The sequence below is a fragment of the Pecten maximus genome, unplaced genomic scaffold, assembly GCF_902652985.1.
Source record: "Pecten maximus unplaced genomic scaffold, xPecMax1.1, whole genome shotgun sequence".
NCBI classification, from domain to species: Eukaryota; Metazoa; Mollusca; class Bivalvia; order Pectinida; family Pectinidae; genus Pecten; species Pecten maximus.
Genome location: NW_022980944.1, coordinates 1 through 12,174, shown reverse-complemented (window position 1 = coordinate 12,174; position 12,174 = coordinate 1). Strand labels below are relative to the sequence as shown.

Sequence of the window (12,174 nt, the reverse complement as noted above, 5' to 3'; positions counted from 1 at the left end):
AAAAATGTTAGTACTTGACTCGACTGGAAGTCATAAATGGATCAGCTGTTAAGTTTTGTTCAAATGTGAGAAATGTTTTAAACATTTTCAGATGTTCCGCAAACTCCACAATGGCTATGTTGACATGCTTTGTAATCCATTCTACACTCCAGGAGAGAACATTTCCTCTAGGTAAGTGTGTATTAAATATTAATTAGAGCTGTTTATGTGTATAATTCAATAAATCAGATGATGTCATTCTATACCAGAAGGTAATGTTTGGAACTGGATAAAAACATTTATTGACTATTGGTTGAACTCAAATTCCAGATTATCTACCATTGTATGATTGGTTGTCAATGTCACCCATGAATTGTAAAAAAAATAAAAATTTGATTAGTTATTATTTATTTACACACACATTTATTTACACACACCTTCCAGATTTAGGATAGAATGTTTTATTTCCAATCCCTCTGCAGATCAGACCAGGTCAAATATTATAACTATTATATATGGTGTTAATGTGTAGTCTGTGATCTTGACAATATTTTCTTCTTTTGCAGGCTGTTTGACAATACAGTACTATCTATGATGCAACAGGATTGAGGTGAAGCTGTTAGGGATATTAAATGACACACACAATATGAATGAGAGAAGAAGATAAATGTTATTTAATGATGTAGAGAAAGTAGAAAGGGAGACTGAAAATACAAGAATATGGGAGAGAGAAAGGGGAGATAATTTGGAATGTGTATGAGAGAGAGAGAGAGAGATATACAAGGATGGACAGAAGAGGAGAGACAGAAATTGTGCTAAATAAATGAGGAGGAAAGACAGAAGAAGAGACAGAAGGAATAAAAGTTTATGTCAAACAAACATGAAACAGAGTACAGAAGAGACACAAGAGGATGAAAACAGATGGAGAAGGAAATATGTGAAAGTCCAATAAGGGCTATTACAGTAAAATATATACACTACAGGATGACTCCAGAAATAAAAAAAAAGTATGTGTGGTAGGTTTGAGAGAAAACCTGGATTATCATATGGTACTATTTTAATTAAATCACTTCTTTTTCTGTACTTTTTTGTTAAACCTGGATTCCTCCCGTTATTTAGGTATTTTGCTGGATTATAGCCCTACGAACTTGCGTTTTATTTGATGAGTTTTAATTATCAATATAACTTTCATTCCAATAGTAATACAATTCATGTAATTTTTGCACAGTTAATATCATTAGGTGATGATAATACTGGTCTTAGATATATGAGATGGATTTCAATGTCATTAGTAATAACCATTTTAAAGAATTGGATTATTTTGCGAACAGTTATTTTAAAGACTTGGACTATGATATCGTTGGGAAGAGCCTTTTCTGTTTGAATGTCTGCTTGAATTACATGTGAATATATCTGCTGTCAAAACTGAGATCATGACCTGTATCACGCATGTTTGGACTAAATTATTTGGTTCAGTCAGAAACAATTCAAATTTAATAGAAGATCAATTGCAGTAATTCAGTAAACTGAACAGTACTTTGCCTGACCATTGTGTATTATTTGTATTTCTATGATTAATATTACATTTAGTGAAATGTTGAAATAATTTGTGCAATATTAAAATACCTTGACGATTTTCAGAAAGTGATTTGTATTTATTTTACGTATACATTTTATGGTTGAAACGAGATCCAGAGGGCCTGCATCATTAACTAGGGTATGTCTGATCACGGAAACACGCTGTCATTGAAGTTATATTACAAATATTTTCATATATTTGGAGCTGCTCACCCAAGAATAGTTGTAATCAAATTATGACAAAAGTCTGTCATTCCTAGAGAAGAAGAAATATTTAAAAGAACTTCTTCTATTTTCTGCATTGGTTTTACATTTTGTAACGTCCTATCAACAGCTAGTGTTATTTAAGGACGACCTTCCCATAGTGCGATGAATGAGTGTGGTGAATTGTTTGTGTTTTGGGAGGCTACCGTATGCGAGTGTTCGTCTCCTCACAGGGACATGTCTAGTCTTGTATTTAAAAAAAAGCCAGAAATACCTATCATGAAGACATGCATTTCTTGCTACTTTTTAATATAAGACTAGACATGCCCCTGTGGTCTACTTGTGATAGTACGGAACTGATGCCGACTTGATGGTGGTACTTCACTGAAACGTACTGAAGACACCCCGCCCAGTCACATTATACTGACAACAGGCAAACAAGTCGTACCACTCGCAAAAAAGCTGAGCGCTAAGCAGGAGTAACAACTACCATTTTCATACACTCTGGTATGACTCGACCAAGGGACAACCAAAAGCCTTCTTCACAGCTCAACTAAAGGCCGAAAGTGAGGTAGTGTCAAGGGAGACATTAGACAGAATAAAGTTGCAAGAAAGAAGAGAAAACAATATTACCCCAAATTTAGTTGCCTCTTACGATCATGCAGTGGGGACAGCAGGTACAATTCTTAGTCCTACCAGCAGAGTAGACAAGAAGTTTGAAACGTGAAAAGTTTAGGCATGGCGGTCGGCAATCTGATTAAAATCATCTTTATCTGCGCTCCTGTTCCGTAAACTAATCCTACCCTAATCTTCAAGATATGATTTTAATCAGATATGACGGAAGAAGCACGATGACTATAGCTATAGGTTATCCTGACCTTTCGGGTCATATGGCCGGAAAAGTAAATCGATGCAAATGTTATTCTCGGTTTTAAAGAAAACACCCCTGCTTTTACGCAGTAGGCAGTTGGTTGTAAGCAGTAAACAGTAGACAGCAAACAGTTGTCGCGGGATTCCATAGATATGCCATATAATGTAATATACCCCGGATTATCTATAAACAAAAACCCCAAAAAAACCAGGAGTTTCAGCTGGACATCGCATTGATACGAACAGTTTTATATAAATCCATGTGTCTTTGAAATGAAGACCACTAATCCCAGCCGTTGATGGGATGTAAACAAAATTTGATATGAATTGAGTTCTCAAATACAAGCAGGGAATATGCAAAACCTGCGTTGCCAGAAGTACACAAGAAAACATATTTGACAGAAACTAACAACATCAAGGAGTTGGTTTCACATCGTCTTGAAGCTGAAATAAGACAAATGGCACTTGGCGTAGACACGTACATGAAGAAAATTGTATTAAACTGTGAAAATTACACTAGGTCTGCGTTCTTCAGAGGTTTGGCAGGTGTCGTTTGACACGGAGGCATCCCTCAACGGAATGGTATTAAGATCACTTGCACTAGACATTTGGCGAATCAGATTGGACGTGGACGAGCTGCCAGATCTTCTTCCATCAGAGGTAAGGAAGACGGCGTTTGACAGGGCTGAATCGCGCATCGAAATGCTGTTTAAGTCCATTGAGTCGGAGGAAGGGCGGCGGAATTTCGGCGGGGGCTGAACACATATTGAGTTGATTATAATAGTTCCAAGGACTTGTACAAGGTAATTCGTTGCGGTACGGATACGGTCTCTGAAATAAGAAAAGACTACCCTTAGCATAATATTGCTCCGTTATCGCCACTCTGGTTTTCATTATGAGAAGATGACTCGCAAAACTATACTATAATAATTTATATTCTGGTTTAACTCAGAATTAGTCGATCGATATAGAGTATATACACATCTTGATAATTACTCTTGTATGTATCACCAGGGCGCCACATTAGATTGATGTTTAGTATGTATCAACAAGGCACCACATTAGGTTGATGTTTTGTATGTTTCAATAGGGCACCACATTAGGTTGATGTTTTGTATGTATCAACAGGGCACCACATTAGGTTGATGTTTGTCTGTATCAACAGGGCACCACATTAGATTGATGTTTTGTATGTATCAACAGGGCACCACATTAGATTGATGTTTTGTATGTATCAACAGGGCACCACATTAGATTGATGTTTTGTATGTATCAACAGGGCGCCACATTATATTGATGTTTTGTATGTATCAACAGGGCACCACATTAGATTGATGTTTTGTATGTATCAACAGGGCACCACATTAGATTGATGTTTTGTATGTATCAACAGGGCACCACATTAGATTGATGTTTTGTATGTATCAACAGGGCACCACATTAGATTGATGTTTTGTATGTATCAACAGGGCACCACATTAGATTGATGTTTTGTATGTATCAACAGGGCACCACATTAGATTGATGTTTATATGATTCAACAGGGCGCCACATCAGATGGATGTTTTGTCTGTATCCACAGGGCGCCACATTAGGTTGATGTTTTGTATGTATCAACAGGGCGCCACATTAGATTGATGTTTTGTATGTATCAACACGGCGCCACATTAGATTGATGTTTTGTATGTATCAACAGGGCGCCACATTAGATTGTTGTTGTATGTATCAACAGGGCACCACATTAGATTGATGTTTTGTATGTATCAACAGGGCGCCACATTAGATTGATGTTTTGTATGTATCAACAGGGCGCCACATTACATTGACGTTTTGTATGTATCAACAGGGCACCACATTAGATTGATGTTTTGTATGTATCAACAGGGCACCACATTAGATTGATGTTTTGTATGTATCAACACGGCGCCACATTAGATTGATGTTTTGTCTGTATCAACAGGGCGCCACATTAGGTTGTTGTTTTGTATGTATCAACAGTGCGCCACATTAGATTGATGTTTTGTATGTATCAACAGGGCGCCACATTAGATTGATGTTTTGTATGTATCAATAGGGCACCACATTATATTAGTATTTGTATGTATCAATAGGGCACCACATTAGGTTGATGTTTTGTATGTATCAACACGGCGCCACATTAGGTTGATGTTTTGTATGTATCAACACGGCGCCACATTAGATTGATGTTTTGTATGTATCAACAGGGCGCCACATTACATTGACGTTTTGTATGTATCAACAGGGCACCACATTAGATTGATGTTTTGTATGTATCAACTCGGCACCACATTAGATTGATGTTTTGTATGTATCAACAGGGCACTACATTAGATTGATGTTTATATGATTCAACAGGGCGCCACATCAGATGGATGTTTTGTGTGTATCAACAGGGCACCACATTACATTGATGTTTTGTATGTATCAGCAGGGCGCCACACTAGATTGATGTTTTGTATGTATCAGCAGGGCGCCACATTAGATTGATGTTTTGTATGTATCAACACGGCGCCACATTAGATTGATGTTTTGTATGTATCAACAGGGCGCCACATTAGATTGTTGTTGTATGTATCAACAGGGCACCACATTAGATTGATGTTTATATGATTCAACAGGGCGTCACATCAGATGGATGTTTTGTCTGTATCAACAGGGCGCCACATTATATTGATGTTTTGTATGTATCAACAGGGCACCACATTAGATTGATGTTTTGTATGTATCAACAGGGCGCCACATTAGATTGTTGTTGTATGTATCAACAGGGCACCACATTAGGTTGATGTTTTGTATGTATCAACAGGGCGCCACATTAGGTTGATGTTTTGTATGTATCAACAGGGCGCCACATTTGATTGTTGTTGTATGTATCAACAGGGAACCACATTAGATTGATGTTTTGTATGTATCAACAGGGCACCACATTAGATTGATGTTGTGTATGTATCCACAGGGCGCCACATTATATTGATGTTTTGTATGTATCAACAGGGCGCCACATTATATTGATGTTTTGTATGTATCAACAGGGCGCCACATTAGATTGATGTTTATATGCATCAACTCGGCGCCACACTATATTGATGTTTTGTATGTATCAACAGGGCGCCACATTATGTTGATGTTTTGTATGTATCAACTCGGCGCCACATTATATTGATGTTTTGTATGTATCAACAGGGCGCCACATTATATTTATGTTTTGTATGTATCAACAGGGCGCCACATTATATTGATGTTTATATGTATCAACTCGGCGCCACATTATATTGATGTTTTGTATGTATCAACAGGGCGCCACATTAGATTGTTGTTGTATGTATCAACAGGGCACCACATTAGATTGATGTTTTGTATGTATCAACAGGGCGCCACATTAGATTGATGTTTTGTATGTATCAACAGGGCGCCACATTACATTGACGTTTTGTATGTATCAACAGGGCACCACATTAGATTGATGTTTTGTATGTATCAACAGGGCACCACATTAGATTGATGTTTTGTATGTATCAACACGGCGCCACATTAGATTGATGTTTTGTCTGTATCAACAGGGCGCCACATTAGGTTGTTGTTTTGTATGTATCAACAGGGCGCCACATTAGATTGATGTTTTGTATGTATCAACAGGGCGCCACATTAGATTGATGTTTTGTATGTATCAATAGGGCACCACATTATATTAGTATTTGTATGTATCAATAGGGCACCACATTAGGTTGATGTTTTGTATGTATCAACACGGCGCCACATTAGGTTGATGTTTTGTATGTATCAACACGGCGCCACATTAGATTGATGTTTTGTATGTATCAACAGGGCGCCACATTACATTGACGTTTTGTATGTATCAACAGGGCACCACATTAGATTGATGTTTTGTATGTATCAACTCGGCACCACATTAGATTGATGTTTTGTATGTATCAACAGGGCACTACATTAGATTGATGTTTATATGATTCAACAGGGCGCCACATCAGATGGATGTTTTGTGTGTATCAACAGGGCACCACATTACATTGATGTTTTGTATGTATCAGCAGGGCGCCACACTAGATTGATGTTTTGTATGTATCAGCAGGGCGCCACATTAGATTGATGTTTTGTATGTATCAACACGGCGCCACATTAGATTGATGTTTTGTATGTATCAACAGGGCGCCACATTAGATTGTTGTTGTATGTATCAACAGGGCACCACATTAGATTGATGTTTATATGATTCAACAGGGCGTCACATCAGATGGATGTTTTGTCTGTATCAACAGGGCGCCACATTATATTGATGTTTTGTATGTATCAACAGGGCGCCACATTAGATTGATGTTTTGTATGTATCAACAGGGCGCCACATTAGATTGATGTTGTGTATGTATCAACACGGCGCCACATTAGATTGATGTTGTATGTATCAACAGGGCACCACATTAGGTTGATATTTTGTATGTATCAACAGGGCACCACATTAGATTGATGTTTTGTATGTATCAGCAGGGCGCCACATTACATTGATGTTGTATGTATCAACAGGGCGCCACATTAGATTGATGTTTTGTATGTATCAACAGGGCACCACATTAGATTGATGTTTTGTATGTATCAACAGGGCACCACATTAGATTGATGTTTTGTATGTATCAACAGGGCGCCACATTAGATTGTTGTTGTATGTATCAACAGGGCACCACATTAGGTTGATGTTTTGTATGTATCAACAGGGCGCCACATTAGGTTGATGTTTTGTATGTATCAACAGGGCACCACATTTGATTGTTGTTGTATGTATCAACAGGGAACCACATTAGATTGATGTTTTGTATGTATCAACAGGGCACCACATTAGATTGATGTTGTGTATGTATCCACAGGGCGCCACATTATATTGATGTTTTGTATGTATCAACAGGGCGCCACATTATATTGATGTTTTGTATGTATCAACAGGGCGCCACATTAGATTGATGTTTATATGCATCAACTCGGCGCCACACTATATTGATGTTTTGTATGTATCAGGGCGCCACATTATGTTGATGTTTTGTATGTATCAACTCGGCGCCACATTATATTGATGTTTTGTATGTATCAACAGGGCGCCACATTATATTTATGTTTTGTATGTATCAACAGGGCGCCACATTATATTGATGTTTATATGTATCAACTCGGCGCCACATTATATTGGTGTTTTGTATGTATCAACAGGGCGCCACATTTGATTAATGTTTTTTGCCTTAGCCTTTAGGAACACATACTATTCCTAGTAACCCTCACTTTGTAACTGAAAGCGCGTAATTTATGACATCTGGAAAGATCCAACAAGAACCCATCCCGGTATCGTTTTCCTGACTAATAATATCTATTTTTTCATGGTCTGTATACGTACATTATCCAGTCGGTCGAAAACAGTATGCCGACCATGTCAGAAGGTATGTTGAAGTTCGACACAATGAGGATGATGACAGACATACTCGACCCCGCAACAGAAGGGGATGCCGTAGATAACAACGTAGCCATCAGACTGAAAATTCAACATCATGGTTACATTTAAACAATTTATCTCCGCTTGAAACAAGCAGTTTTTTCAGTTTTTCATTAATTTAAATGCAAAGTAAAGCAGAGAAAATACAGGAATCACAACACTTGTCGGAAAGGTTTCATTCGTCATAAAATCATAATTTCGAATGTTGGTATCTTTTTTCCACTCATATTTTCACTATTTATGCTCATGTATCACGTATATGAACATATTGTCGTGGAAAACATACCAGCAAACATTTGCGAGTAGTCATTTTTTTAACTAGCATTTCGTGCAATTTAACTGGTATTTTGCTAGTTATATAGAGTTAATTTCGAACCCTATAACAAAGATTTATGTCGCCGCTGGGTATTAACGTTGCTTTTGATTGGCTGAACGAGCAGTGGAGTAAATCACATCAATATGTATTAAAGTGGTAAGAATTCACTTGAATTTTCGCGTTATTGCATGCGTCATAACACAATAAAACTTATTTACATACTTATCTACTTAACACATGCTTTGGTAGTATTGCTTATTCTCTGTGTAATAATTACGTCATTGTAGAGTAATGACGTCACATTTTGAATATTCTAGCATATTGCATGCCCATATATCACTCAGTGTTTCTTATATTTTATTTTCATACTGTACACTTCAAATATTAAACTACCACAGCATGTATCTTACCAAATAAGAACTACAGATTCAGCGTTAGAGTCTGAAGTCTGTGTTCGAAGCAGAAAGATGCACGACACAGACACGTATAAGGCTGAACCACATCTCCCTATGGTAGTGGATAGGGGTACGACCACCTGGGTGACATGTTTGTCCACTCTCATCTCATTCACCAGGATTTTAACCGTATCCGGTATAACAGCAGCGCTGTAATAAACTATAGTGTATCAGAAACAATACAACGCGACCTTGACTAAGTGAATAAGTAACATTAAATGCCGACTTTGATATGACCAATATTCAGCAAACAATTCTGATGTTTTTATTTTTGATATGTCTTTTGTGCTTTTTTATCGAACATCGAAATTGTTTTTTTACTCTAAATATATATAAAATAATTGACTCGGGAACAAAACAGACATTAAATAAATAATAGATATTACACTACAGTCAAGATTTTAATAAATGTTCTACTAAATCCTTTTTGGTATCCAATGTAACATATAGCTATTGTTTGAAATTTGCATGTATGGTAACAAATCAACGTGCTTACGTACTGCCCGTAGCAAATGCGAGCATTATTGGTTCTCTAAGTGTATAGTATAGATACACCGGATTGGCCCGTCTAACGATGACGTATACCACCGGTACTATCACCATGACAACAAGGCACTGTCCCACCGTTACTGTCACGAGGTACATAGCAATGTTGGCTAGGTCATCAAGCTGATTGTCGGCACTGGAGACAGTCTTAGCCAACAGACTCAAAAGTCCTAGAGGTGTACACCTGTGAAAAGAAACAATCGATCTAGCTTATGTTTAATTCTTTTGAAATCTAGGAATGGCTATTATGAATTTTATTAAATTACAGTGCTAGATTTTGTCATTGATGTCAGCCTATTTTGAGTCTAAGTTTCCTTCTAGGCATTAATACGTTAAGCCCCTGGCATCATTGGCAAGTCATAGAAGGATGAAACAGCTGTATGGTTCTAGATCTCTCAATTTGTGCTGAAAGATGTTTCATGTGTCTTGTACAGTTCTTTTCTTACTTTCAGTACAAGAGTTAACTATTTCGATAATCATTAGTAATATTATTTAATGGGGTTTCTTTTAGTGATGACAATACCATCAATAGTGATGGTTCGTAAAACAGTTACTGTAACACTAGTACTCACAGTTCATTTAAAACATACTGTGTGTTTGCCAAAATAAATGGCGTCAACGGGAGCCACTTACGTCGATCTTTACTTTCGACAAATCCAAATTAGCTTCAAAGTAACAAAACAAGACATCTCTCCACTAAGCAATATGATACGTGTGAAGATGTCTTGGGTGACTTCAACTGCCAATGCAAGTTGATGACAGTATCTGGGCATGCTGTGCGTCTATAACTAGTAATAACGGTACTATCCAATGTGATACTCACCACATAAAGAGACGCATAAGATGTAACAGAATTCTGAAGGAAGAAGTGAAGAATGCCCTAAACGCTTCTCCTTCCTGCTTTGCCTTCCCGGCACAGATACCAACCAGGACACTGATTGTCAATATGCCTTATAAAAAAGTAATTAGGTCAATAGATATTAACATCATTTGGAATGTCCAGTTACAGTAATGTACAGTTACAGGATTGTACAGTTACAGTAATGTACAGTTACATAATTGTACAGTTACTGGAATGTACAGTTACAGGATTGTACAGTTACAGTAATGTACAGTTACATAATTGTACAGTTACTGGAATGTCCAGTTACAGTAATGTACAGTTACAGGATTGTACAGTTACAGTAATGTACAGTTACATAATTGTACAGTTACTGGAATGTACAGTTACAGGAATAAAAACTTACCTGAATATATAGTTACAGAATATACAGTCAAAGCCATGTACAGTTACAAGAATGTCCAGTTACTGGAATGTACAGTTACAGGAGCGTACAGTTACAGTAATGTACAGTTACAGGAATGTACAGTTACAGTAATGTACAGTTACATGATTGTACAGTTACAGGATTGAACAGTTACACAGGAAGTAACAATCCCCATACAAGTGAACAGTGGCTTTAAATATAATACTATAGAACAGCTTATTTTCGCTATGACTTAATTTCGTATTTTCATGCCTAATGACTTTTTTCGCTGCGATTTACAGACATATAATGCCTTCTGTATCGATGATCGAAGCTATTTGCGATGATAAATTTTTTGCGATTTTTAATCGTCCGCGGAATTCGCGAACATTAATCCATGAGAAAATAAGTTTTTTTTTGTATAAAAGGTGATGATGAATATAAAACGACACCGCATGTCAGCATAGTACACATTAGTGATGCTGTCTACCAAAAGTGTGGTGATCAAGCAAGGAAGTTTCAAAATGGAAGTGAGCCTAGTTGAACAACAAAATATAGACAGGAAGCTGCACTTCACTTTTCCAAGATTTCTGATTAATTTCATTGGCAAAATCGGGAGAGTTGGTGGTAATGCCAAATTATGCTAAACTAATTACCTAACATGGTAGAAAATATTAGAACCTCTCTCTTATCTTATCATTAATAGTTACCCAGAGCGTTTACGCCGTCAACGTATTCAGGGATTTTCGTCTGTGTTTCCTTAGTGTTGTTGGTTGGTATTGATTTATTCTGCAATTGGTAGCTCGTCTGCATCTTAAACATGAAAATAGTATTTGTCGAAAGGTGAAACGGAAAGTATTACAATCCAATACTCACAAAAATAAATAATCTTACATGAGTAACCTTTAGAAAAGAAATATGTAGAAACATTTAGAAAAGAAATATGTAGGCAGTACATTTGTATTTTTACAATTGTTATTTATAATGCCGTGAAGTACGTAGCACATATGTCTCTATTACCTGTTGAAATGTAGCTAGGAATAAGTTGTCGGGAACAAGATTTCTGAAACAGATAATCAGTATAGTATGAAAACTAGTTGAACTCATGCAAAGCGAAAAAGGACTTAAAAATTCCTTTGTTGCATTCATTGCTGTCATATATCATATGTCACCATATAGATTTATTGAAAGAAATAAAAATCACTGTACCTCCCTTTTTTAGTTTGTAACATTTTAAGTTACCATAACGACGACAAATTCTGGTAAAGTAAAATTAATGTACAATGTACTTACAATTTTTTATTTAGAAGCATAAAGTTATCATTTTAAGAAAACTAATATTGTATGTATTAAATCTTAAAATCGCAGTTTGACTGTCTATAATGAGTGCTGATTACGAAAATATCCCTGGTAAACAAAACTACACCATATCAAACAAGAGTTTGCTTTGAATGCGTATTCACCTGA

The 12,174-nt window shown here is 36.7% G+C and overlaps 1 protein-coding gene and 1 long non-coding RNA gene across 2 annotated transcripts; one reads left to right on the top strand and one right to left on the bottom strand.

Annotated features, from left to right (window-relative positions):
* The first annotated feature begins 23 nt into the window (after positions 1–23).
* Positions 24–1,619, top strand: LOC117319834. Its single transcript, XR_004530839.1, has 2 exons — positions 24–171; positions 546–1,619. It is a non-coding gene; the product is annotated as an uncharacterized LOC117319834 (long non-coding RNA).
* Positions 1,620–2,846: 1,227 nt separating this feature from the next.
* Positions 2,847–10,410, bottom strand: LOC117319835 (excitatory amino acid transporter 1-like; the record flags this gene model as incomplete). Its single annotated transcript, XM_033874560.1, has 5 exons — positions 2,847–3,462; positions 8,048–8,182; positions 8,870–9,074; positions 9,415–9,644; positions 10,284–10,410. Coding segments are annotated over 5 exons (1,031 nt in total), but the record flags the coding sequence as incomplete, so codon positions are not given.
* Between the last annotated feature and the right edge of the window lie 1,764 nt (positions 10,411–12,174).